Source organism: Mustela lutreola, chromosome 3, assembly GCF_030435805.1.
Source record: "Mustela lutreola isolate mMusLut2 chromosome 3, mMusLut2.pri, whole genome shotgun sequence".
Lineage (NCBI taxonomy): Eukaryota > Metazoa > Chordata > Mammalia > Carnivora > Mustelidae > Mustela > Mustela lutreola.
In genome coordinates this window covers 9,058,688-9,082,257 of record NC_081292.1, presented here as the reverse complement: position 1 = coordinate 9,082,257, position 23,570 = coordinate 9,058,688, and the positions used below count along the sequence as shown (strand labels likewise).

The 23,570-nt window shown below is 42.2% G+C and overlaps 1 protein-coding gene across 13 annotated transcripts in view; it reads right to left on the bottom strand.

The window, feature by feature from the left end:
* The window catches only part of TMEM71 (transmembrane protein 71), a 31,228-nt gene extending 9,559 nt beyond the window's left edge, over window positions 1-21,669 (bottom strand). Inside the window, exons 1-7 of one of the 13 annotated variants that reach the window (XM_059165588.1) lie at window positions 21,321-21,669; window positions 19,881-19,962; window positions 18,605-18,665; window positions 16,611-16,823; window positions 14,927-15,099; window positions 4,607-4,657; window positions 2,590-2,763 (exon numbers count right to left, since the gene is read on the bottom strand). In XM_059165588.1, coding sequence (XP_059021571.1) covers window positions 2,590-2,763; window positions 4,607-4,657; window positions 14,927-15,099; window positions 16,611-16,823; window positions 18,605-18,665; window positions 19,881-19,926 — 718 coding nt within the window. In that variant the 5' untranslated portion in view covers window positions 19,927-19,962; window positions 21,321-21,669. The remainder of the gene's footprint in view (window positions 1-2,589; window positions 2,764-4,606; window positions 4,658-14,926; window positions 15,100-16,610; window positions 16,824-18,604; window positions 18,666-19,880; window positions 19,963-21,320) is intronic. The other 12 variants (XM_059165590.1, XM_059165589.1, XM_059165592.1 and 9 more) reach the window with 12 other exon arrangements.
* Between the last annotated feature and the right edge of the window lie 1,901 nt (window positions 21,670-23,570).

Here is a 23,570-nt window from a genome sequence, read left to right as displayed (position 1 = left end):
TGATACAAGGTATTCACTAGTTCATTACATCAGTAGCCATTTACCTACTATCTAGTTTGGCTTAGTTCAACTGTTACTTCCTTCAGGAAGCCCTCCTTGATTCCTTCAATTCCTCTATGGCTCTTAGCTACTCCTTCTCTATACCCCCATTATCCCTCATGCATTTGCATCAGCAACCTTAACATACTGAATTAAAAGTGTTTTCTCTAGATTTCCCCACTAGCTTGCAAAGTCACCGAGAATAGTAAGCATCTAACTGCTGTTCTTTGGTGGCACGAGGTGGTGCCCATGGGGAGCCACCTCTCCCTGCTCTTAGTACGTGATTCACTTGGAGACTGAGCTCCCTCCCAGCATCCAATCTCCTTCCAGCCATCTGGAGCTTCACAGACTTATCGACAAAGTGATTCGTTTTGCCATGTAGATGGGACCCTTCCAGAACCAGTGAAACTGGGTCTCTTATTATAACTCAAGAAGGCTATGATCTCTTTCCGCTAGACTGGAATCTGGGAAGTTGCAAGCACAACGCTATCAAGAAGCATCATAGAGTAACAATAGCCTTTTTAAAAAGATTTTATTTGTTTATTTGAGAGAGATAGAATGAGAGACAGAGCATGAGAGGAGAGAGGTCAGCAGGAGAAGCAGACTCCCTGTCCAGCAGGGAGCCTGATGTGGGACTCAATCCTAGGACTCCAGGATCATGACCTGAGCCGAAGCAGTCACTTAACCAGCTGAGCCACCCAGGCGCCCCAGTAACAGACTTTTTAAAGAGTAAAGCTGACATAGAAGACAAGAAACAACAGGAGTAGAAACTGACAGTAATCTGAAATCTATGCCCAGAATTTTCATTAATGAACCAATAAATTCCATTACTGATTAATCCAACTTGAGTTGGGTTCCCACCCACTGCAACTCAAAACATCCTGACGGACAGAGATGATGTCAGGCAGGCCTCTATCCTTAGTGGGTAGAAGATCACCTGGACTGCATACTCACAACCTACGTGTGAAGGAAATCAAACAAAATCGGATGGAGACCTTGTTTGCCCAAGGACTTCACAGTGGGAGAAGAGGAGGAAAATGTTTTCAATAGATTAAGTTCAGAGGGCTAGAGAATCGGAGGGAAGTGTTATCCCCACCAGCCCGAAGGGGACAGACAAGGGCCCACAGAGGTGTTCTTAAGTCTGGGCCTTGAAGGGGGTAGGGGCCTTCCAGGTACAGCAGTCTGGAGACACATTCTGGACACGACATAGCAAAGCACATGTACAAAGGTTTACCTGACCTGTCTAAACTTGAGTATCCCTATCTATGAAATGAAGATAGCACACTTAATTGGTCCACCAGTTTTGGAGCACCTGCTCTGGATCAGGTGCTATGTGGGCTGGTTGGTATCCAGATGACTGAGACATACTGTCCACCCTCAAGTAGCTCAAAGCCTGGTGGACAAGACGCAAAAGCAAATATGCAAGTGTGGTAAATATGCACGAGCAGTCTAGGAAATGGGCATGAGAGAAGGAACCCTTGAAATCTAGATGAGTACAAAGAAGGGTCACTTAACCGCCCCCCTAACCCCTGGAAAACAAGGTGGGACCTCTGGAGGAGGTGACTGTGGGCCATCTGGAAACTGTCTAAACAATGAAAGTTGCTCTCTCTGTCATCCCAGCACCTGGAAGGGAACCACAAAAGCCTTGAACAGTCACCTAGTAGCTGACCTGGGAACCAAATGGAACGGGGGCACAGTGAGGAAGAATGGTCAGTGAGATGCAGATTCATGGTTTTGTGAAGACAAATAAAGAGAAGATTTTTTTTTTTGTTCAACCTCAGTCTTATGTAATCATAATCTCACATACATTTTGAGTACTTAGGATACAGGACACGTGATGCTAAGTGCTTTCCACGAATTATTTTAGTCGTGACAAGGTAGGAACTATGATATCTCCATGTACAGATGAAAATGCTGTTTTAGAGAGTTCGGGGAACCGCTTCTGAGTTACAGCTAACAAGTGGGGGCTGGGCTTTGAACCTTGGCAAACTGAGGGACAGAGACTTGATGCTGCGCTGTGTGCAGACATGATTAATCTGATGTTGGCAAACTGGAGGTTGAAGAACATGCTTGTTGAATTTATTTCAGATTTACTCCTGACAGGAAATACCAATACCTTTATATCTTTTGACTTTTCCTTGCCAGAGGCATTGCACTAAAGGGTGCTTCTGTCTTCCTTCCTTTCTTTTTCTTCTTATAGAATATGTCACAGATACAGCGAAGTATGAAACATAAAATCACAGACACCTGTGTACGCATCACCCAGCTTCAGCAAAGCTTCACATTTTGCCAAATGTCTTCAGGGTTTTTAAGAGTAGAAATAAAACACTGCAAATCCAGTCCTTCTGGTGCCTCTAAGATGACACCCTGAAAGCAGGGACCTCCTCTGCTCGTGCGCCACCTGCGGCTGCAGTGCCTCAGTCCTCCCCTGCGCCCACAGGCAGATCCCGTTCCCAAGTGCACCTTAGTCATCTCTAACTCATTCTCTGGCCCTGAAAGGAGGAATTCTTTGGGTGTGGTATAGATTTAAAAAAAAAAAAAAAAACTCACTTGCACGATCCAAAATGTTCCCTGGGAAATGTTCAGAAGCCATCACATGAGACTGAAGAGCCCCATCGTGGGAGTTCTGTCGTGGAATCTGAGACATGGCATGGCTAGAGGAGGGGGCTACATTCGGCTGTTCCGACTCCCAGGCATCAGTCAGGGAACAGTCAGAATCCCCGCCTGGAAAAGAAGAAGGGCTCAGTGTGCGGTGCTGGTGTGCGGTCAGTGGCTCTCCAGGTGCAGTAGCAAATGGTCATTGCCATAGCGACGCTTTGGGAGTCTGATGGGAGATGGGTCTCTGAGTGGGGTGGCATTTCAATTTGTCCTCATCTTTGAAGGCCCCAAAGGAAAAGGCTCTTCAGTGCAGAGACAGCAAAGGCCAGAAGCTTGAAAGCCTCATGAAGAAGGACCATTCCAATACGATCAGAGCAAAGGGACCCACTGGGACATAAGGCTGGAAAGCAAGAGTGAGAGCAGGTCACACAAGGCACTGACTTATGCTGCAGGCAGGGGAGAGCTGGAGTGTCTCTGAGTGAGGGTGTCACTGGACATCCACACTTCTGTGGTATTTTCAGGTGGATAAAGCATTACGTGGTTTTAGTATATGGTAATATCCAGGTGGCCTTGCAAGTAATCATGAGCTAGTAGCCTAAGACTCAGGTACAGAAGAAGATTCGTTTATAGGATATCTCACTCTTAAACCCTGAGTGCAGTGGGGGTTATACAGATGGATTTGAGAGATTTGTAATGAGTATATGAGAGAGGCTCGTGAGCCATGAGCCTCTCTCATATACTCATCAGAGGGAGAGGGAGAGGGAGAGAGAGAGAATTTCAAGCAGACTCCCTCCTGAGCAAGGAGCATGACTCAGGGCTTGATCTCTGGACCCTGAGATCATGACCTGAGCTGAAATCAAGAGTCTAATAATCAATGGACTGACCGGCCCAGGCACCCTCGCCTCTCATCTCTATTGCAAACAATAGCAGAGCCAACTCCTTCTATTTCTTATTCATCCATTCAGCAAACATTTACTGGATGTGATTCTATACGAGGAGCTGACCCAGCTGCAAGGATACAATGGTGAAGACGATGTCTCGGTCCTCATGCACCTCATGCTCTGGTCGAGGAGAAAGAGAATAGCTGTGAAGGGCATTCTCCCTCTGTAAAATACCTTGAGATGCTGGATCAAATATAATAAAGATCTCAACTTTTTTTTTTTTTTTTCATTCAAGGAGGCTGTGGTTTGGAGAGGGACAGGTATACACACCAACAATGAAGATGCTGTGGGGTCATTGCTAGCATGAAGGGCAGCAGAAGGCATCCAGGGAGAGTCTAGGAAGGAATGTCTGAGTCCATCGGGGCAATCCAGGCATGCTTCACAGATGAGATGGTGCTTACATGAAAATCGGACAAGTAGGAGTTCTTCCAGGGAGATAGCAGGAAGAGGGGAGGGCAGACAGAATAAACAGGAAGGGAGTAGGGCAAGGAACGAGGGGAAAGGGAAAGAAGAAGAGGAGAAGAAAAGACATTAACCCACGAGAGAACATGGGGGAAGGTGTTCCCTGAATAGCGAGTGCTCCTATGAGCTTAGACAGAAGGGCATGTGAGGGTGGATACTCTTAGGAGATGATCTTGGCTGGACTGCTAAGCAGGGATCCGATCACGAAGGGCCTCACGAGTCACACTCTGTTGCTAAGATATATTTCCAGGGAATCTGGAACATGAGTGTAATGTGAGGACTGCTCTGTGTTGAAGTGCTCACTCAGCAATAAGAGACTCATATCCCCCATTCCAGGAGCAGGGAGCGATTGTGGAATCCCCCCCAAATACATGGGGTCTTCATACAATGGTGCTCCTTAACTGGAGGAGATTTCTGCCCCCAGGGACATCTAATAATGTCTGAAGACCTTTTTGGCTGTCACAGATTGGGGGGGGGGGGGCAGGCGTGGCAGAGGAGGGAGTTGCTGCTGTCATCCAGTGACTAGAGCCCAGGGATGTGGTTAGCATCCTGGGGGCAGGCCTCACAGTGAAGGATCGTCCAGTCCCAAGTGTCAGCAATGCTGAGGTTGTGAAACCCTGTCACAGAGAGAGCAGACCCGAGTGTAGAATGAATCCTGATCATCAGAGCTCTTTCAGCAGCTCTGGTAAGCACTTACAAGCTGAGAACATCTGTATTTTCCTACATTTTCTGTATCTTCCTGATTGCCCTTACTCTTGACAAAATACCCTGCATTCTGCCTTCATAGGGCAAACCATAATTTATGATGTCATAATTATTATATAAACACATACTATTTAAAACACAATTTGTGTGGTTTTTGTTTAATACCTACTTCCCTTATGAGACTAAAACCACCATGAGAAAAAGGCCACTTCGCCTGCCCCAGCCCCAGCCCCCAGCCATGATGTGGAGCATGCTGTTAGCACTCAGTAAGGTATGTAATACACAGAGAGTTCAGGTAGCGGGGCAGGGAGCATGAGACATGTGACGCCGTTCTAACAACTTGGGCCGCTGTAACAGCATCACAGCAGCCACAGAGATGGGGTGGGGGTGGGGGGGTCACTGCTCAGCTTTGTGGAGGCTAAAGCTGATTTGAGTTTGAGGCTTTAAGCAGGGAGAGTGGCCTCCTAGCCCAGGTTGGTGGGCTGACTCTGCATGTGGCACTCCCCTCCCACAGCCTGGATACTGAGCAAATGAGCTGGTGCTTTTGGACCCGGGAATTTCTGCCAACCCTGCAGTCTCCCTCCCACCATCCCACCCACACCCTGCGGCCGCTTGATAAAAAGCAGTCTGCAGAAGCATCCCTGCTGGTTGCCATAGAGAAAGGAAACAGCAGAAAGTAAAACACAGGGATCCTCCAGTAATGTCCATGCGGCCCAGGAGGTCCTGGACCATGTGCATTGCAGCATCAATCATAATGGCCACGCTCCCAGAACAACCGAAGCATTCATCTATAGATGAAGGAATGAAGAAAATCCTGCCATTTGCAATGCCATGGAGAACCTGGAGGACATTGTGCTAAGTGAAATAAGCCAGTCATAGAAGGGCAAACACTGTGCAGGTCCACTTACAGGAGGTACCTAAAATCCTCAGTCACAGAGGCAGAGAACAGAGTGGTGGTTTCCAGGGGCTGGGAGGCACCTAATGGGGGATTACTGTTCAATGGGCATAAAATTTCAGTTACACTTGATGAATAGGTTCTAGAGATCCACTAAGTAACATAATAGCTGTACGTAACAATAGCATTGTGCTCTGCAACATTTGTAAGGAGAATGGATCTGATGTTGAGTGTTGTTACTACAAACATCCCCCAAACACACACACATATGCACACAAGGACACGGAAACTCTGGAGCGCTTGGATATTCCTATGCCTTAATTGTGGTGATGGTGCCACAGGTGTTTGCACCTGTTCAAACTCATTGAATTTACACATTAAATATGTACAATTCTTTGTAAATCAGTTATATCTCAATAAAGCTGTCAGAGAGAGAGAGAAGCTTATCTGGTCAAATTCACATGGAAGTGAGAAAGAACTAAGAACTTTCATGGCTGATTATTTCTTGAAGGGTGACGTTTCGCTAAGATCTGCAGAGCTGTGGACGGGAGACCTGTGAGAGCAGTGAAAATGTCTCCATGCTTGGCTGCCTTGTTGAACTCAGAGCCTTGCCCTGGGAGCTGCATCCCTGTAAAGTACTGGAATCTTATTCAGAATTTCCTAGAAGAGATGGCATTAAAGAAGGAAATTGCAAAAAAAAAAAAAAAATCTTAACATTAAAGAATGATCAAAGAATTTTCATCTGTGGGAAGACATGGTTTGTCCCCAATGTACACTTTCCCTAACTGACATTTAATTTTTGTCTCCAACCTTGATAATAAATGAGAGGATCCTAATGCAGATAACATTTCCACAAACAGTTCTGTTGTATTACATTTGAAGGTATTAATTCTAATCTGTTTCTCCTGATGTATTTAAATTCAATCTAGCTTACTTCCATTTTTAAAAACGGTCTGTTTCTTCTAAGTGTATTTCCATATCCTTGCATATAAAATGGGCATTATTGTTTGCTATGGAGGGAAACACAAAGCCATATACAGAGGCTGCCATCAAAGATATAGGAGAAGTATTGGCTCTGGAGAAAAGCACAGACCTCAAGCTGGGAAGCCTTGTCTGAGATTGTCCTGCCTTTCTTTCCTTGGACTGGCAGAAGTGAAGTGGGCAGTCCTGACCAGTCCTCCCTGCAGGAATGTTTTATCTTCTTTCACTATGACTCACAGGCCCTGGGAACGTCTCCCGAACTGCAGTCTCGGGGTCTGGGGAGCTGCAAAATGCCATGGCTAAAAAATGATTGCAGCTGATGAGGAAGGTGTCTAGACACAGCTGCAGAAGGGGTGAGCTAAGGATAAAATAGGCAACCAAGAAAAATCCTTTTTAGTCTGAAAAATGAGGCACGAGAAAGTCAGGGGAAGTAAGTTTTGATTGCATCCCTTGCCCAGAGAGAAAACAGCAGAACAATTTAATTTTGAATTCTTCTTGAGTCTTCTAACGAGGCAACATTTCCAGAGAAAAATAAATTGCTGATAAAAGTCACGGGGCCTTGGGTAAATCCGGAAAACAAGAAGTCTGGGGAAGATTTGATTACAGTTGACAGCAGAGATGAAGGATTTCAAAGTCCTGTGTGCACCCGGTTTGCCTAATTACTGATTTTGGAGGGGGGGGGTGGTTTGATTTGTTATATTTAGAAGATATTTGGAAACCATGGGAATTTTAGCAAGATATCTCATACTCGCATAGCACTCGTGTGGTCCAATTGCTTTACAATTGTTTGGACATGTTTCCAGGAGGAAACTACGGGAAAACTAGATGTTAATTTCTGAATACATGTAACATTGCCTTTAGAACACCGAGTCCCAGACTTCTAACAACCAACCACCATTTTCCTGGTTTTTGCTGTACCCAGAGTCTGCCTACTCTTAGCCATCTTTAATATTTTCTTTGTTTCATTAAATCTTTTACTTTGAAGGAAACGTTATGTCAATCACTTAAATGCCACAAAGAGAAAGTAAATGTAAAACTGAGTACAATGAAAATGAGACTTTATTTAATTTGCCCGAAATACCAAAAAGCTGAGCCTGTTCTTTGTTAAAAGAACTTCGTGAAAACAAAAGACTAGCAAGACTTTGAGCCTTAAAGTACCAAGATTCTAAACTAAGCCTTTCTCCTTGGTTATGTCGGAAGGGCTGAGAGAATTGGAAAAGGGACCACAGCTTCTCTGTCACTGTGAGAAATGGTGTTCGTGACTTTTTTTTTTCCTTTAAGATTTATTATTCATTTTGAGAGAGAGAGCATGAGCGGGAGGAGCAGAGGAAGAGGGAGAAAGAGACTCTCCGCTGAGCAAGGAGCCTTACGTGGGGCTTGATCCCACAACCCTGAGATCATAACCCTAGACAAAGGCAGATGTTTAACCAACTGAGCCACCCAGGTGCCCTGGTGTTCATGACTTCCATGTCCTAGAGGGGTCGGCCACCCCAGCCCCCACTTCTGGAAATGTTGTGTCGCACGGAGAAGAGACTTACTGCATGTATTCAGGAAAGCCAACCTATAACCAAGAGATGGAAACCTCCAAAAAGCACCTGATGGGTGAATACAAGCAAGCCACTGCTGCAGCAGCATTGCCAGTGAGAAGAGTCATCCTTAAAAAAGTCATGGCAGTCCAAAATAAGCAAATCCATGGAAACGGCAAGCAGACTAATGGTTGACAGGGGCTCGAGGTGGGAAGGAAGAATCGGGAATAGGTAATGACTGCTCATGAGTGTGGGGTTTCTCGTTGCGGTGGTGAAAATGTTCCAGAATTAGAAAAGGGTCATAATGGCCTGGTGCAGTCACTGTGGGAGACAGTATGGAGGTTCCTCAAAAAATTAAAAATAGAGCCACCATATGATTACTTTACTGGGTATTTACCCAAACAATACAAAAACATTAATTTCAAAAAGACACGTGGACCTCTGTGTTTATTGCAGCATTATTTACAATAGCTAAGTTATGGAAGCAGCCTAATTGTACATCAAGGCATGAATGGATAAAGAAGATATCTCTCACACACACACACACACACACACACACACACAAAATGGGCTACTACTCAGCCATCAAAAAGAATGAAATCTTGCCATTTGCAACAACATGCATTTGCAACAACATCTAGAGGGTATAAAGCTAAGTGAAATCAGAGAAAGACAAACACCATATATGTATTTACTCATGTATGTATTTTAAGAAACAAAACAAATGAGCAACACAGAAGAAGAGATAAGCACAGAAACAGACTCTTGACTGTAGAGAATAAACAGATAGTGATCAGAGGGGAAGTGGAGGGGATGGGCGAAACAGAGCGAGGGCTTAAGAGTACACTTATCGTGATGAGTGCTGAGTAATGATGAGAATTGTTGAATCACTGTATTCTCCCACCTAAAACTAATTTAACACTTTGGTTAACCACACTGGAATTAAAATAATTTTTTTAAAAAGTGATCAAAGTTGCACAAATACCATGTGAATACATTTTTAAGAATCACTGAATTGTATACATTAAAATGATAGATATCATGATATGTGAATTATATCTCAATTAAAAGGTAATTAGTGCTCCTGATTACTGTAGACATTTGTGCCCATCTACCTGGGATGCCAGGAGTAGGTAAAATGTGCTCTATGTTGCCTTCTGATTAAGATTTCTCATGTAACTTATTTATGAGAAAACTTTTCAAAGCTATAGGACACTTGAATTGACTTCTATATTAAGCTGTATACATTAGCCATTTCTTTATATTCTCCTCTTCTGTGACATGCTCTTCTGGTTTCCTGAGAAATCTTCCCCAGAGAACCTTTCCTGGGTATAGCGTAGTGAGCATATGTTCAAGACTCTTGGGTTGGAATTCGGGCTATGCTACTTACTAGTTTTGTGGCCTCAGGGCAAGTATCTAATCTGCCTTGGTTTCCCTCTCTATAAGAGAGATAAGGATAATATCCTTTCTATGTTATTACAAATGATAGGATTTCCTTTTTAATAATGCTGATTAACATTCCTTTATATGTATATACCATATTTTCATTCTTCATTCATCACTGATGGGCACTTGGGATGTTTCTCTATCTTGGCTCCTGTAAATAATGCTGCAATGAATCTGGAAGTGAGGATAATATCTCTTTGAGATTTTGATTTCAAATCCTCTGAGTATATGCCTAGAAGTGGGATTCCTGGATCATATGGTAGTTCTATTTTTAATTTCTTTCTTCTGTGAAACCTTTACATAGTGACTGGACCAATTTACATTCCCACCAACAGTGCACAAGGTTTCCATTTTCTTCAGAACCTCATCAAGATGGATAGGCCTAAAGGACATTATGCTAAATGAAAAAGTCAGACACAAAAGGAGAAATATTACATGACTTCATCAGTCCAAGTTTCATCTGTGCCAGATAAACAAATCCTACTCATCTAGTGCACAGTACAGAGGCTATAGCTAACAATGCTGTGTTGTGGCCAAATTTTACTAAGAGGGTCGGTCTTAGGTTCAACGTTCTTAATACATGCGCACGCACACATGGGTAATACTCCTTCACAGACACTGGAGAGAAGGGATGTACATAATACGGAGTGACTGGGGGACACCTAGAATGCTCAGGTAGTTAAGTGCCTGCTTTCAGCTCATGTCAAAAGCTTGGGGTCCTGAAACTGACCCTTATGTGGAGTTCCCTGCTCAGTGGAAGTCTTCCCCCCTCTCTGCTCCTTCCCTTGCTGGTGCTCTCTCTCTCTCTCTCTCTCTCTCTGAAATAAATAAATAAAATCTTTAAAAAGTACATGGGTTGGTTGGTATAATGTTGGCCCACAATAATCATTATGGTTAAGGGGAATTATGACTGGACCTTCTGATCATTCTCCTCAGTTTCTTTAACTCCCATTTCTGCTCATTCACATTTTCTGTAAATAAACCCCTTTATTCCAGAGACCCCTGTAACAACTTCTACTATTGGCTTCCAAAGCAATATCTTTAGGTCCTTTCTTGTTCTGCAATGCTTTTGTTATGTTTCCAAACCTCCCCGGGCTATCGTACTACTTCCCATTTGTGCCTCAAATTCAGTTCATGTGAAATAGAATTTGTTATCTCATTTCTTGACTCAAATCTGTTCTTTTTTTGCTACTTTAGAGCTAATAAGTCCCAAGCAGAACCAGTCCCTATGCAAGTATGTACTTTTCACGAATTAGTACATATCACCCTCACAATGATTCTATGTGCTACTAGTATCCTCTTTTATATGTGAAGAAATGGAGGTTGGGGGTGTTCATTAACTTGCCTAAGAACACTCAGGCTGGAAAAGATGGCTTCAGAACTTGAATTCAGACCCATTCAGCTCAAATGTCCATTCCCCTCTTCATTCTGCCAATCCTGTCTTCCAGATCTTCGTGATGCCTCAACTTTTCCTGCCTTCCCCCAGTGTTCTTGGATTCTTCCCACTTCTCATTGCTATAGTCACTCATTCACCAATCTGTCCATTAGGCCTTGGAGAATATTTGTTAAATCTCTTCCTTCCTCTCTACTTCTAGATGTTCCTTTGTCTGCCTCTTGGTTTTAATCGCCCCTGAGCTCCCACTTGTCACCCTTCATCCAATCTTCAGTTCATGTTACTGTCAAGGTCATCTTTGAAAATTCAAACCTGATTATGTTATCGCCCTGCTCAAGAGCCTTCTAAGGTACTTTTGATTGAGTAAGGTAAAATCCGAGCTCCTCAATATGGCACAGAAGATTCTCCAAATATATCTTCTGTCTATCTTTCCAGGCCCTACTTCCCTGCCTCCTTCTCTTCACATCGTCCTGTTTATACATCCTTGTTATTGTGGGAACTAGGATACACTCTATTTAAATAATCTTTTGTTTGTATAAGAATTATGTCTTCATTTAACAAGTACTCTATTTTTAAATTTAAATTTATCTCACACACACAAGTACATTTAAATACTGGTGAAATCTTAATCCTATTGTGTCAATGTCAATTTCCTGAGTTTGATAATGACTGTATATAGTTGAGTAAGTTGTAACCAGTGAGGGAATCTGGATGAAGTGTATGCAGGCCTTCTGTATACTATTTTTAGCAACTTCTCATGAATCTATAATTCCCACAACTTAAAAAGTTGTTTTTTTTTTTTTTAAATGAATGTAGCATTGTGTTTTCTGCCCAGGAAGAAGAATGAGAAAAATAGTAAGACATGCAAGTACTAAACCATTAAATTATTATATGGTTGTATTATATGTCTCCTCTTGCCTGCTCTTTGAGCCTGGGCTGTGGGGTATATATGTTGAATTTCATCTTGGAAAGAAAAGTGAAATCCTTTCTGGCACTAGAACAAAGACTGGGTTTTTGAACCAGACAGATCCACATTGGATTCCAGTTCTGCTGTTTATAAACTAAATGAACTTGGGCAAGTCACTTAACCCTGAGCCTCACTTTCACCATAACTATAAAATATTATGATCATAAGACCGACTTCCTAGGGGGTTTGGGGATATTTAAACAGGATAATGTATATAAACAAGGTAAATACTTAAACGAGACAGAAGATACTTAGCTTATAAATAAACACGCTTGACTTCTTTCTCTAAGGTTACATCAGCAAATCCTGTTGGCTCTTTTTTTTCTCCTGTTGGCACTATCTTTGAAATGGATCCAGAATCCTCCTGCTTCTCACCTCTACCTACTTCATTCCAGCTACTATTATCACCCCAGTGAGTCACTCCAACATCATCTTAAATGATTTCCTTGCTTCTGCCCTACTACCTATCTTACCTTTAATCTGAACACAGCAGCCAGAGTTACCTTGTCAATGTATAAATAGAATCTTATTCCTCTGATTAAAATCCTCCAATGGGTTCTCCCCTTATTCGGAGTAGAAGGTGAAACTTTTGAACGGGCTTCCCATTGTCCCTGTCCTTCCGCACTGGCACAGCCACATCCCTCTGAGATCCTACCCTCTCTCTTCCCTCTCACACTCAGCCCTGGGGTGCTCCTAGCCCAGGAACTTTGTGCTGGCATTTCCTTTGCCTGGATTGTTCCTCTCCTAGATGCTTTAGTTCCACTTTGCAGCCAATGCTCAGAAGTCATTCTTACGAGGTCATCTTAATCGCCCTACTTAAACTTGCAATCCCCATCTCTTCCTCCTCTGTTTTTTCCCACACCACTTACCACTTTTAACGTGCTATGTAGCTTACATATTGTCTGTCTACCCCTACAGGGATGCAAGTTCCATGAGAACAAGTTTGCTTGCCAATATGTCCCAGTGTGTAAAATGGTCCCTGGTAGATAGCTGGCCCTCAATAAATCTTACAATTGAATGAATGAATGAATGAATGAATGAATTCCAGCAGAATGAACAACATGAGCACAGCCACAGAAGTGTGGAAGAACATGGTCCATTCAGGAAACTGAAAAAGGATGACTGTTCCCAGAGTAGAATGTGTGTGGGGGTGGGGGGGGGGTCTTTCTCCCTCCCTTCTCAGAAAGCATCTTGAAGGATCCTCAATCCCAGCCTCCATTTCTTTACCTCCCACACTCTTCACCCTCTACCCTCTGGTTCTCTTCTCTTTTTTAAAAAAGGTTTTATTTATTTATTTGAAAGAGCGAGAGAGAACACAAGCAGTGGGGGAGGGGCAGATAGAGAGGGAGAAACAGGCTACGCACGGGACCCGATGCGGAGCTCGATTCCAGGACCCCGGGATCATGACATGAGCCGAAGGCAGAGGCTTAATGGACTGAGCCACCCAGATGCCCTTCCTAGTTCTCCACCACCAATAACTTCAAGATCAACAAATCCGGTTGTCATCCCGTTTAACCCCTGAACATGATTAGTCACTGATAACTACCCCATCCCTCTTGAAGCCCTATTTTCCTTTGATTCTCATTTCATAACACTTAGTCTTCCTCTCACCTCTCTGGATGCCTCCTCTCAATCCCTTTTGCAGACTAATCCTGTCCTATTCACGCATTCAAAATGCTCCCTTCTGGACTCCCTCTTTGCCAACTCTACCTTCTTCCTAATATGTCTCAGCCATTCTGTGGCTTCAGAGGCGATTCACAGATGTGTAGCTTTAACTCACACTGTCCCTTGGAGACCCAGATTGACTTGCCCCTTATGTCCCAAAGGAACTTCACCTCAACATGCTCCAAACCATGCATGTGGTCTTCCCTCACCCAGCAAACCTACTCCCCAGATTCCTCAGACCTAGCCATTTTGTCTCTTAGCTTCCTCCTTTGCCCAGAGAAGTCCCTCCTATTTTCTGGAAAACAACTCAAATGCCACTTCAATGGGGATGACTCCTGAGTTTCTGATTGGGTCAAATTTCTCATTACATCGTATATTTTTCTCCATGGCATTTACCACAATTTTATATATTTATATTTACCACAAATTTATATATTATATTTGTTTGTGCAATTATTTGACAAAGGTCTGAACCTCACCCCCCTGCCCCAGCAAACTAGAGGCTGGGGTTATGTTATTTGTATTTACTTTGTGTCCCCAGACCTAGCACACTGCCTGGAAGATGGTAGGTACCCAATAAATAACCACTGTCCCCATTCTAGTAATAAAAATAATTGTAACTACAAATCACTGAGTATCAGGGATTGAAATATGCTTGACATTCATTGTCCATTTAATCTTTAAGATATACTTTGAGTTCATATCATTGTGTTTACATACATATATGTGTATCTATATACACATATTTACATATAGTAATATTGTGTTCTGTGTATTATATAATATGTATACACAGTATCATGTATATTTAATATGAATATATATGATATACATGTATATATAATACATGCATGTAGCATGTATTTCAATAGGAATACATGAATATATATATTATACTCTACATATGTATCTTGTTTTTAAAATAAGGAAACTGAGACATAGCAGAGTTAAGTAACTATCTCAGTGTGCTCACCCAGAGACTTGGACCCAACTTCAGTGTCTTTTCTCCATCTCTATCCTGTATAGACAAGATACACTGAAGATGTACAAACACATATTTCAGGTATTATCAGCTTAATAATTTACACATTTAAATTAGGCTATTTTGCATAACATGTGACATGAATACGTATGTAATTGGATCATGTAAGTAGTGTGGAGAGAACCTTGGTGATTTTTTTAAAATGTGGCCCATTCCTTCTATGCAATGATGGTCATCTCTGGAATTTATATTGGTCTGGGACCGCATGGTTGCTGCTGCCCATTTGTGAATGATATTGCACTGTGGAAAAGGAGATTCAGACTCACCAGTTTCACTGCAATGCTCCATGTCCAGCCTCCTGACCCCCTCTAACCAGGTGTCCTCACTTAAGGAAGAGTCAACATCACCGAAGATGTTTCCGTGCAGCCAGGATTTAGAGGTCCTGAGGCTGAAGAGATTAGAAAAGGAACGGTGGACTCTCTTTTTCTTTCTAAATATTCTGGAGAGAAATGGAGAAATGAAAGTAGCATGATGCATAATGCATAGCAGCCACGTTTGGTTCAAAACCAAAAATTTAGTGAAAGTGATTTGATGCATAGAACCCATCTCTGTAACTCGGATATGTGAAGCTCATTTCATTTGTTCCCTCTGTTAATCCCACAGAAGTTTCTTAAATTTCTGTGTGTTCCAGGTGCCTGGATCAGTATCAAAGATGCTGAGATACAAAATAAAACCTTCGGTACAAAAAGTTCACAAACCAGTACAGGAGAGAGACAAGAACTATGCAGATGAAGCTAATGACTTCATAGAGCTTATCCCACACCAGATGTCTTTCTTTGTGGTTGACATAAAGTAACTCATATTATCCTTGGAACAGCCCCGTGAGGGAAGTACTATCCTGACCCCATTTTTCAGATCAGGAAACTGAAGCACAAAAGGTTAAGGCACTTGGTTGAGGTCATATATCTAGTAAGTGGCATAACTGGGAAGCAAACCCAGGCAGCCTGGCTCTGGCTCTAGTCCCTGGTCTGCATTACTATACTAGGTAAGGGATGTGTGCTCCGGCGGAATTAACTGGAGGCTGCTCTGAGAGCATCAGGAAGGGTGTTGCTGATCAGGAGTCAAGGGAGGTTTCTGAGGATAGGAGACCACGGAGCTGCAGAGGATGATCTGATCCAGTCATTGAAGAACAAGTAAGTCTCATATGGGCCCATGCTAGGAAATGAGGCTGGACAGGTAACATGAAGGCAGGGAATGAAGAATCTTGAATAGTTCTCCATTATAGTAACATTATGTAAAGAGCTACAATTTGATGTTAGGGTAAAGGGAGATCACTGGGTATGTCAAGGGAGAGGCATAGTGATGACATGCATCTGATTTGCATTTCTGGGAGGTTTTGCCTGCTCACCCATCCATACTGCCAGCACCCTATCCTCCACATTGTAAGAACAAATCTGGTCATTCATCATTTGTCAATGGCTCCTCCTTATCTTCAGAACGAAAACAAACACCCTGAGCTGGGCTTGAAGCTTCAGTTTGTGTCTGCCCAGTCTTCCCTCCTGCCTCTCCACCCTGAGTTGATTTCTGCCAAACCGCCTGCCGTTTTCCAAATGGTACAGGGTCTCCCAGGGCTCCATGCCCATTCCATCTCTGGAAGTCTCACTTGCTACTTTTATCTTAGCTAACATCCTACATCTGTCAAGACTCTTGTCAAGACTGAAATCAATCTGCATTATCTCTAGGAATCTGGTTTTAACCTGTTTCCCCAAATGAAATGGGCTTCCTTTCCTCATCTCCTCCACTGCATTCTGTTCAGACCTTGACCGCAACACCCATACTGCTTCAGCGCGTTGGTTTGTTTTCACGTCAGCAGCCCTTGTCCCTTATGAGTCTTTGTGCCTCCACGATAATGAGCTCTTAGGAATCATCGCTAAATGAACAAATGAACGAATGAATAACTAAGTGGGTGGACCAGACTTCAGATTCTTTCATGTAATCTCCTCTACTTACCTCACTAAATTCTCCTTGTAAAGAACACTGGTCTGGGGTGGGCTCAGAGTTATGTTGCCATCTTTGTCATAGAGGAAACTGTCTTCTGTCCAAGTGTAGTATCCATTGGAGAGGAGTCTGGGACTTCGGCGACAGGCAAAGTGGGAGGCTGTTAGGAGATCTACAGAGCAGCATTTGAAGGAAGTGTCACCATCCAGGAAATCACAGGCAAAACTAAAGGGGGAAGAAGGAAAGTCCTTTCCACTTCTATCCACTACATCCAGTCCCACAAAAACCACATTTCTAGCCACTGTGAAGGAAAACACCTCTTAGCATTCATGGCTACCAGTTACTTCTGCCTCCCTAAGAATGTCACTTCTACTCTGGGCTTCATCTCCTCACTAGTGAGATCATTAAACGACAGGGCATTTAGTGCCTTTTTCTGTTTTAAACATGTTGATGAAAACTTTCTGTCTAATCAGTCTTTTCACCACATGATGCAACTACACCCCTGACATTAATCCATTTTCTTGGATGAAAAAATTGCAAAACAGCCTATCTGGGATGTTGGAAACTTATAGTCACCACTCCTTTTCTTTGAATAGCCTTCCTGTTGCGATATCTTTATTCTTTCCCTGATTGATAAATTTCAACCTTGCAGCCACCAGGCACAGAAGAGTTACAGGGTGAAGACACAGTCAAAGAGATCTTTTTGGCCTTTGCCGATTTCCCTCTAGATCAGCTGCACAAATGACTATGCAGTTGTGATTTGATATCCAGGAAAGTCTCCCATTTGGTTGGGGAAAATCTCCATGTGTGTTGGGTTTGAGAAACAACCATATGCCTGTGTGATTAAAAGGCCACCTTATGCCACAAGCTTTACGGAATTTCTGATAAAGTTTCATTTCATTTTTATTTTTTTAAGATTTTATTTATTTATTTGGGAGGGAGAGCATGAGAGACAGAGCACAAACAGGGTGGGGGCAGGTCAGAGGGAGAAAGAGAAGCAGACTCCCCACTGAGCGAGGAGACTTGGATCATGACCCCAGCCTAAGGCAGACACTAAGCCAACTGAGTCCTCTGATGAAGTTTTAAATGTAGAAACCTGTCCACAATTAATACATGCACTAAATTTAGTAAAGGACTATTTTAAATGGATATTATTTGTTGAAATTTACTATGGGCCTGGCTCATACTTCATGCTTTATCTACTTTTCACAAACCTCCCCCAAAACTAAGTATTGTGATCTTCATTACACTGTAGGAAAAAAAAAACAAAAAAAAAAACTTGAGATGCAGAAAGACAAATAACTTGGACATTTAATAATAGCTGGTGACAAGTGACAAGGCTAGGATTGGAGTCCTGGTCTATCTAACACTAAAGCATGGGCTCGCTCCACATGGCCGTCTTGTTCATCCTTGACTGATTCATTTGACAGTAGCAAGAGGCCTAAAATTTACAAATAAGGCCAGGTCCTAACACCAAGGCATGATTCCTTTATACCACTGGCACATTTTACAAAATGCTAGAGAAAACATCAGTTAGAGCTACATAAGGAATAAGAAAGAAGAGAAAAAAAAGAGAGAGGAAAAAATGAAGGAAGGAAGGAAAGAAGAGACTTCATTACAGAACTTGAACAAAATGGTAGACTCTACGTGGTTTTTTCGGAGAATGGAATCTGGACAGCTCGGGCATTGATCTAGAATCCTGTTGCTTTTATAAACTGAGATAGTAAAGCATATTTAGGAGAACATCAATTTGAGAAAAAGCAACTATTCATCAGCCTCCAACAGTTTCTCCACTCTCCGAACAATTCACATGTGCTCCCACACTCACAGTCACCCCCTCCAAATCCATTATTCGGTTAGGCAAGTTTTCATTTTGCATGTACATGGGACTAAAGATTTATGCCCGTGCCAAAACTGGATGAGAGATAAAACTAATATTTTTAAACCAGTATGACACATAGGAAGATACATGATTGATTTGTCTTGAGAAAAGTCCCATAAGATACCTTGGGAAAACACATGTGGGAGACAGCTCTCCAGTATATCTTCTCTCAGAGCCAGAAGAACCTGCATCGGCAAAGAGGAGAGAAGCACAAATTTATCCCACCTCCCCAACATGCTTGACTGCAAATAACGGAGGCGTCAAAGAAGGTATGAATAGCTCCAGGCTCAGCAGAGATTCCAGCTGGTGCAGGCATCCAGTGAATCAAGACTAACACAACTTGTCACCAGACCCTTATGGGGAGCCAGAAATAATCGAAGGGCTTCTATCTTTTGTTTCTTCTCTCACTCAACATCCTTTAGAGGTTTCCGAGTGGAGGATGAGGCAATAATAAACCATTAGCATCAAACTGACTCATGAAAAGGAGGAAGAAAGCATCTTGTGTGAAGCTGTAGAAAACCCGAATCAATGAGCCAACGTGCTGGTTATTTTAGCTTACTCAGTAATTTGAGGGATTCAATCATCTGCCCAGGCTGTCTCTCATTAGGGCAGTTTAAGGCGCTTTCATTGTAAAATAATGAGCAGAGGACATTAGTGGAGGAAAAAATTAAGTTTCGTTTTGTTTTATATAAATGATTTTCCAATGTATGAAGCCTGTGAATATTCTCAATGAAAAAAAAAATCATCCATTCATTCTGCTCACTTTAACCAAAGGCATAGCAACAGATTTCAGTTGGGCAAAGTGCAGTTAATTAATATTCTAAACTCTAAAGCGGGATTTTATACAGTAACGTGTGAACACTTCTAATAGCTTCAGTGAAACTTGATTCCACTGCAGATGATTAATATCTAAGACAAAGTTTAGGCTTTCAGATGGGGCTGGTTGATTTGTAAGGAGTAAATGGTAGGTATGTGTGTTGGGGGAGGGGTTAGAAGCAGGGCTTGGGGAGAAAATGTCTAGAGGAAGGAAGAAACTTGAAACCACTACCATTTTAACAACGCCCTTACTTCCTGCAAGTAGCTATCAAAATCATTCAGTATTTTTTTATAGACAGTTTTGCATCTTAATAGTGGCTGATAAACAATCTCCTTTCACATTTATGCACAGGCATCTAAAAAACCAGTGATTTTTTTTTTTTTTCTACTAGGAAGACAAATACCACATTTCTCTCAAGGAAAGAAATGAAGTCAAAATCATTGCCAAAGTGAACACTGGCACTTACGAAGCACAAGCTACTGACAGATGGTTAATGGTATGAGTATCAGCAAAATCAAAGCAAGGAAATTGCTAAAAGAAGTCTAATCGTTCAAAAGATAATTGCGCATAGCAGTTCTCCTACATTTACTTGCCACTGGTGTTGACATCAGTTGAGATATTCGGTACATCTTGGGAAGCCTGCTTGTTCAAACTTCACAGATTTTCTGAAAGAGCCATGAAAAAAAGGTGGATTATATATTAAAAATAGAAAAATCATGCCAAAACAGATGGCATCTACTAATTGCACCAGTCAGTCTTGTTTACTGAATGACACGAGATTTTGGACTGAAGGAGGAGACTGGAACCAGTGACCACTGAGATTATGTCTGCATCTATGGTTCTGTACTATTTCCCATTGCCTGTCTGAGGGCATCCAAAATAATCTTGTTCTGTAAATAAGAACAGCATTTTATTTGAGAAAGCAAGATTTATGCAGTTGATCTGTCCTCAAAATAAATAATGCCAGTGAATTATTTGATTAAGAAATCAGAAAAGAAGGTTGGGTTTTGTAGAGCCCTCTAAATAAGTATATTTGTAGTTTTGTCACCCAATGCACATCGCCGTCATTATCGAGTTTCAAGCAATGCTTGGAGATTGGTGTTGGTCTTTTGCGCAACGCCTCGGACCACTGACAGGTAGTCATAGCAAGGGCTGGCGGTCTTTCATAGACGCTGTCAGCCTGGACATTCTCAAGCAGCACAAGAGTGCACTTAAAATAGCCTACCACCAGGCAGATTTCAAAATGCAGCTCTCAGGAATATATAAATTTACTTTCTCAAATACAAATTTAAAATACATCTAAGTGTGTAAATTATGTAGACTTTGATCATATCCCACTCATCTCATAGATCTATCTGCTGTACACTATGACGCTTTCTACACATCACTATCCTAATAGCCTTGCAAGGTAGGACTAAATTCTTTCCTAATTTACCACCTCTTTCCACGTTTTTAAAATGTGGTAACTGGTAATGGATTGTTTTTGTGGCTGTCATACATTAAATCAAGCCAGGATAATCCTACAGCTCCAAACAGATTCTTTCAATAAACCAGATGCAACACCTTTTCAAAAACAGAGATCCTAGGTATAGAGACCTTTAGAGAAGTCAGGATAACTCTCTGGCATTCATTGGAAGATCTCTAAATCAAAGCATACATTTATAGATTTTTATTTGGAATATAAAATAATATTGCTTGCACCGTAATATAATAGTTTGCCACCATCCTTTTGATTTTTGATCTATACCATCTTAAAGGTGCAGCCCAAATTATACCACGTTCGCTTTTCCCAAGTATTACATTTAATTTTAAACCAACAAGTCCTGTGGCAGAAAGCAAGGTTTTTACTGCTATCTCTTACAAATACTTATATCAAGCTACAGGCAGTATACTAACAGTTAATCGAGTATTAGTAACACTAAAAAAGCCTTCAGTAACAGCTCTAAATCTTTTCAAGAAACAGATTCTGTCTACCAGTTCTATCAAAGTAACACATCCATTCTGCAAAATAATCTGTCCGTACATGTTTCTTCCAAAGGGGGTTCCCACTTTCTTCTTCTTCTTCTTCGTGATAAATAGAAAAATTACTGACGTGCAAAGTTTCCTTGGGTCGACGGTGAAAAAATCCAGGACTTCGCAGTTCTTCAGCTGAAAATCATGTTAGGGTGTCAACAGGTGCACAGAAGTCCTGTAACGAAGAGCATTCTCTCCTTCTAACAGATGCCTGCGAACATCACCGTGTGCAGGCATTTGCAGAAAGTTTTGTCTTCAGTGGCCTCTTGTTCTTTTGGCTGCTTCCTAGAATAAAGGGGCATGTAGTTCTTGAGAAAGTCAGCTTTATAACTGCTCTTGTTTTCTTTCAAAAGCAGCCTGCGTAACCAGAGACTGAGAGGCAGGATGAGGTCACACTTCCTGTTGGGCTCTCATCAGTGGCATTCACACCCAGGAGTATGGTGAAGACTCAAAATAGTTCCCTGGACCGGCAACAGGGGATGTGTAGCCCACAAATCAGGCCAGCTGGATGTACCCCGGTCACTCGAGGGATGCTTTTCTGAGCTACCTCATCATCCTTGCTGTGAGAATATAAGAACTGCCAGAGAAGCAACACTTCTTGCTTGTCATCCTCTGACCCTTTCCAGTATAGTAGCACAAGCTGTGCTCTGTCCAAATCAATTAAGCTTATTGGTGATAACACACTGGTGCTATTAAATTCAGCACCAGGAACTGGATTTTGTGAAAATGTCTGTAGTGGCAGTACGTTGATTCACCAAATGTTGAGATTTATAGGAACCTCTATGGGTGGCATTTTACATTTTATATTTATATTTTAGCTGAACTCAAAGAATTTCCTGCTATCGGTGGGTTCCTAAAAATCTCTACTATTGTAAATGATATATATATATATATGTTCTAGCAACACTAAGGTGCTTTGGATATGGAAAGGATGTGGGTTTAGGAGTTGCACAGACTGAGATTCACACTCTGTCCACCTACCAGCTGTGTAACCTTGGATTTGTGGCTTAATCTTTTTGAGCTGCAATTCCTTCAATTATGAGTAATAATACACATTTTGCAGAATGCCTTGGGGAATGAAATGAGATAAAAGAAATGAGAAATAGGTGAATCATCAGCTCAAATGTCCAAGATATGTTACTTATTTGCTTTCTGGAAATCAGTTTTTCTTCCGAAGCCCCAATTGGTCAGCTTGGCAATAAAGTTAATTTCATTCTTTCTTGAGGTTCCCTTTTTCTCTGAGGTTATGCCAAAGGCAGGATCTTCTGTAGAACATGCCCCGAGCTGCAGAAGGTGTTGGGGGAGAATGCATCTACTCTGTGGTAGACAGTTTGCCAAGATGGCCCTCAAAGAGCCTTGTGTGAGCCCCTCCCCTTCAGTGTGGGTTGAAGTGAATAACTTGCTTCTCCTGTGTAGATGAGACACAAGTGATGGGTTGCCCTCCCACAATTAGGTTGCAAAAGACTATGGCTTCTGTCTTGTTGGCCTCTCTATTAACTTCTAGGCTTACGCAATTTGATGAAGCAAGTGACCGTGTTGGAGAAGCACACAAACAAGAATCTGAGGGGTTGTCTCAAATGACAGGGAAGGACTGAAACCCTCAGTCCAATAGCTGGGAATCTAGCCAACAGCCACACGAGTGAGCTCAGGAGTGGCTCTTTCTCCAGGTGAGCCTTGAGATGATGCTAGCTCCAGCCAATACCACAAATCCCTTTTCCCGAAAGGCTGGCATCAAAACGACTTTAATTTTTGGACTATTCTTTTACTGACCTGGAACACATTGGGAACTCATTAATGATCATAATCATTGCTCACTTTATGGAGCTTTACTATTTACCAGGCACAGTTCTACTTCCTTTACATATATTAGCACATTTAATCCTCATACCCACTCCATGTGGGAGGTTCTGTTATTATCTTCATTTTACAGATGAGAAAACTGAGGCACAAAGAGTTCAATTCTTTGCCTAAAGTCACACGGCCAGTAAAGGGTGAGCTTGTAAATCCACAATTCTAATCTTGGATTTTTAGCCTGTAAGCAATAGTGATCACCTCAAACATGTTCGAGCATTCCCTATGAACCAGGCACTGCATGAAATACTACGCTGTGTGCAATCTTGTTTAAACCTCATGCAGCCCTAGGAAATATTATCCATGTGCAGGATAGAGGGTCAGGAGTTTAGATAATTCTCTCAGCACTATGAAGGGTCAGAGCCAGAATTCCAGCCCTACAGTTTCCTCTTGGCTTTTCTCTCCTCAG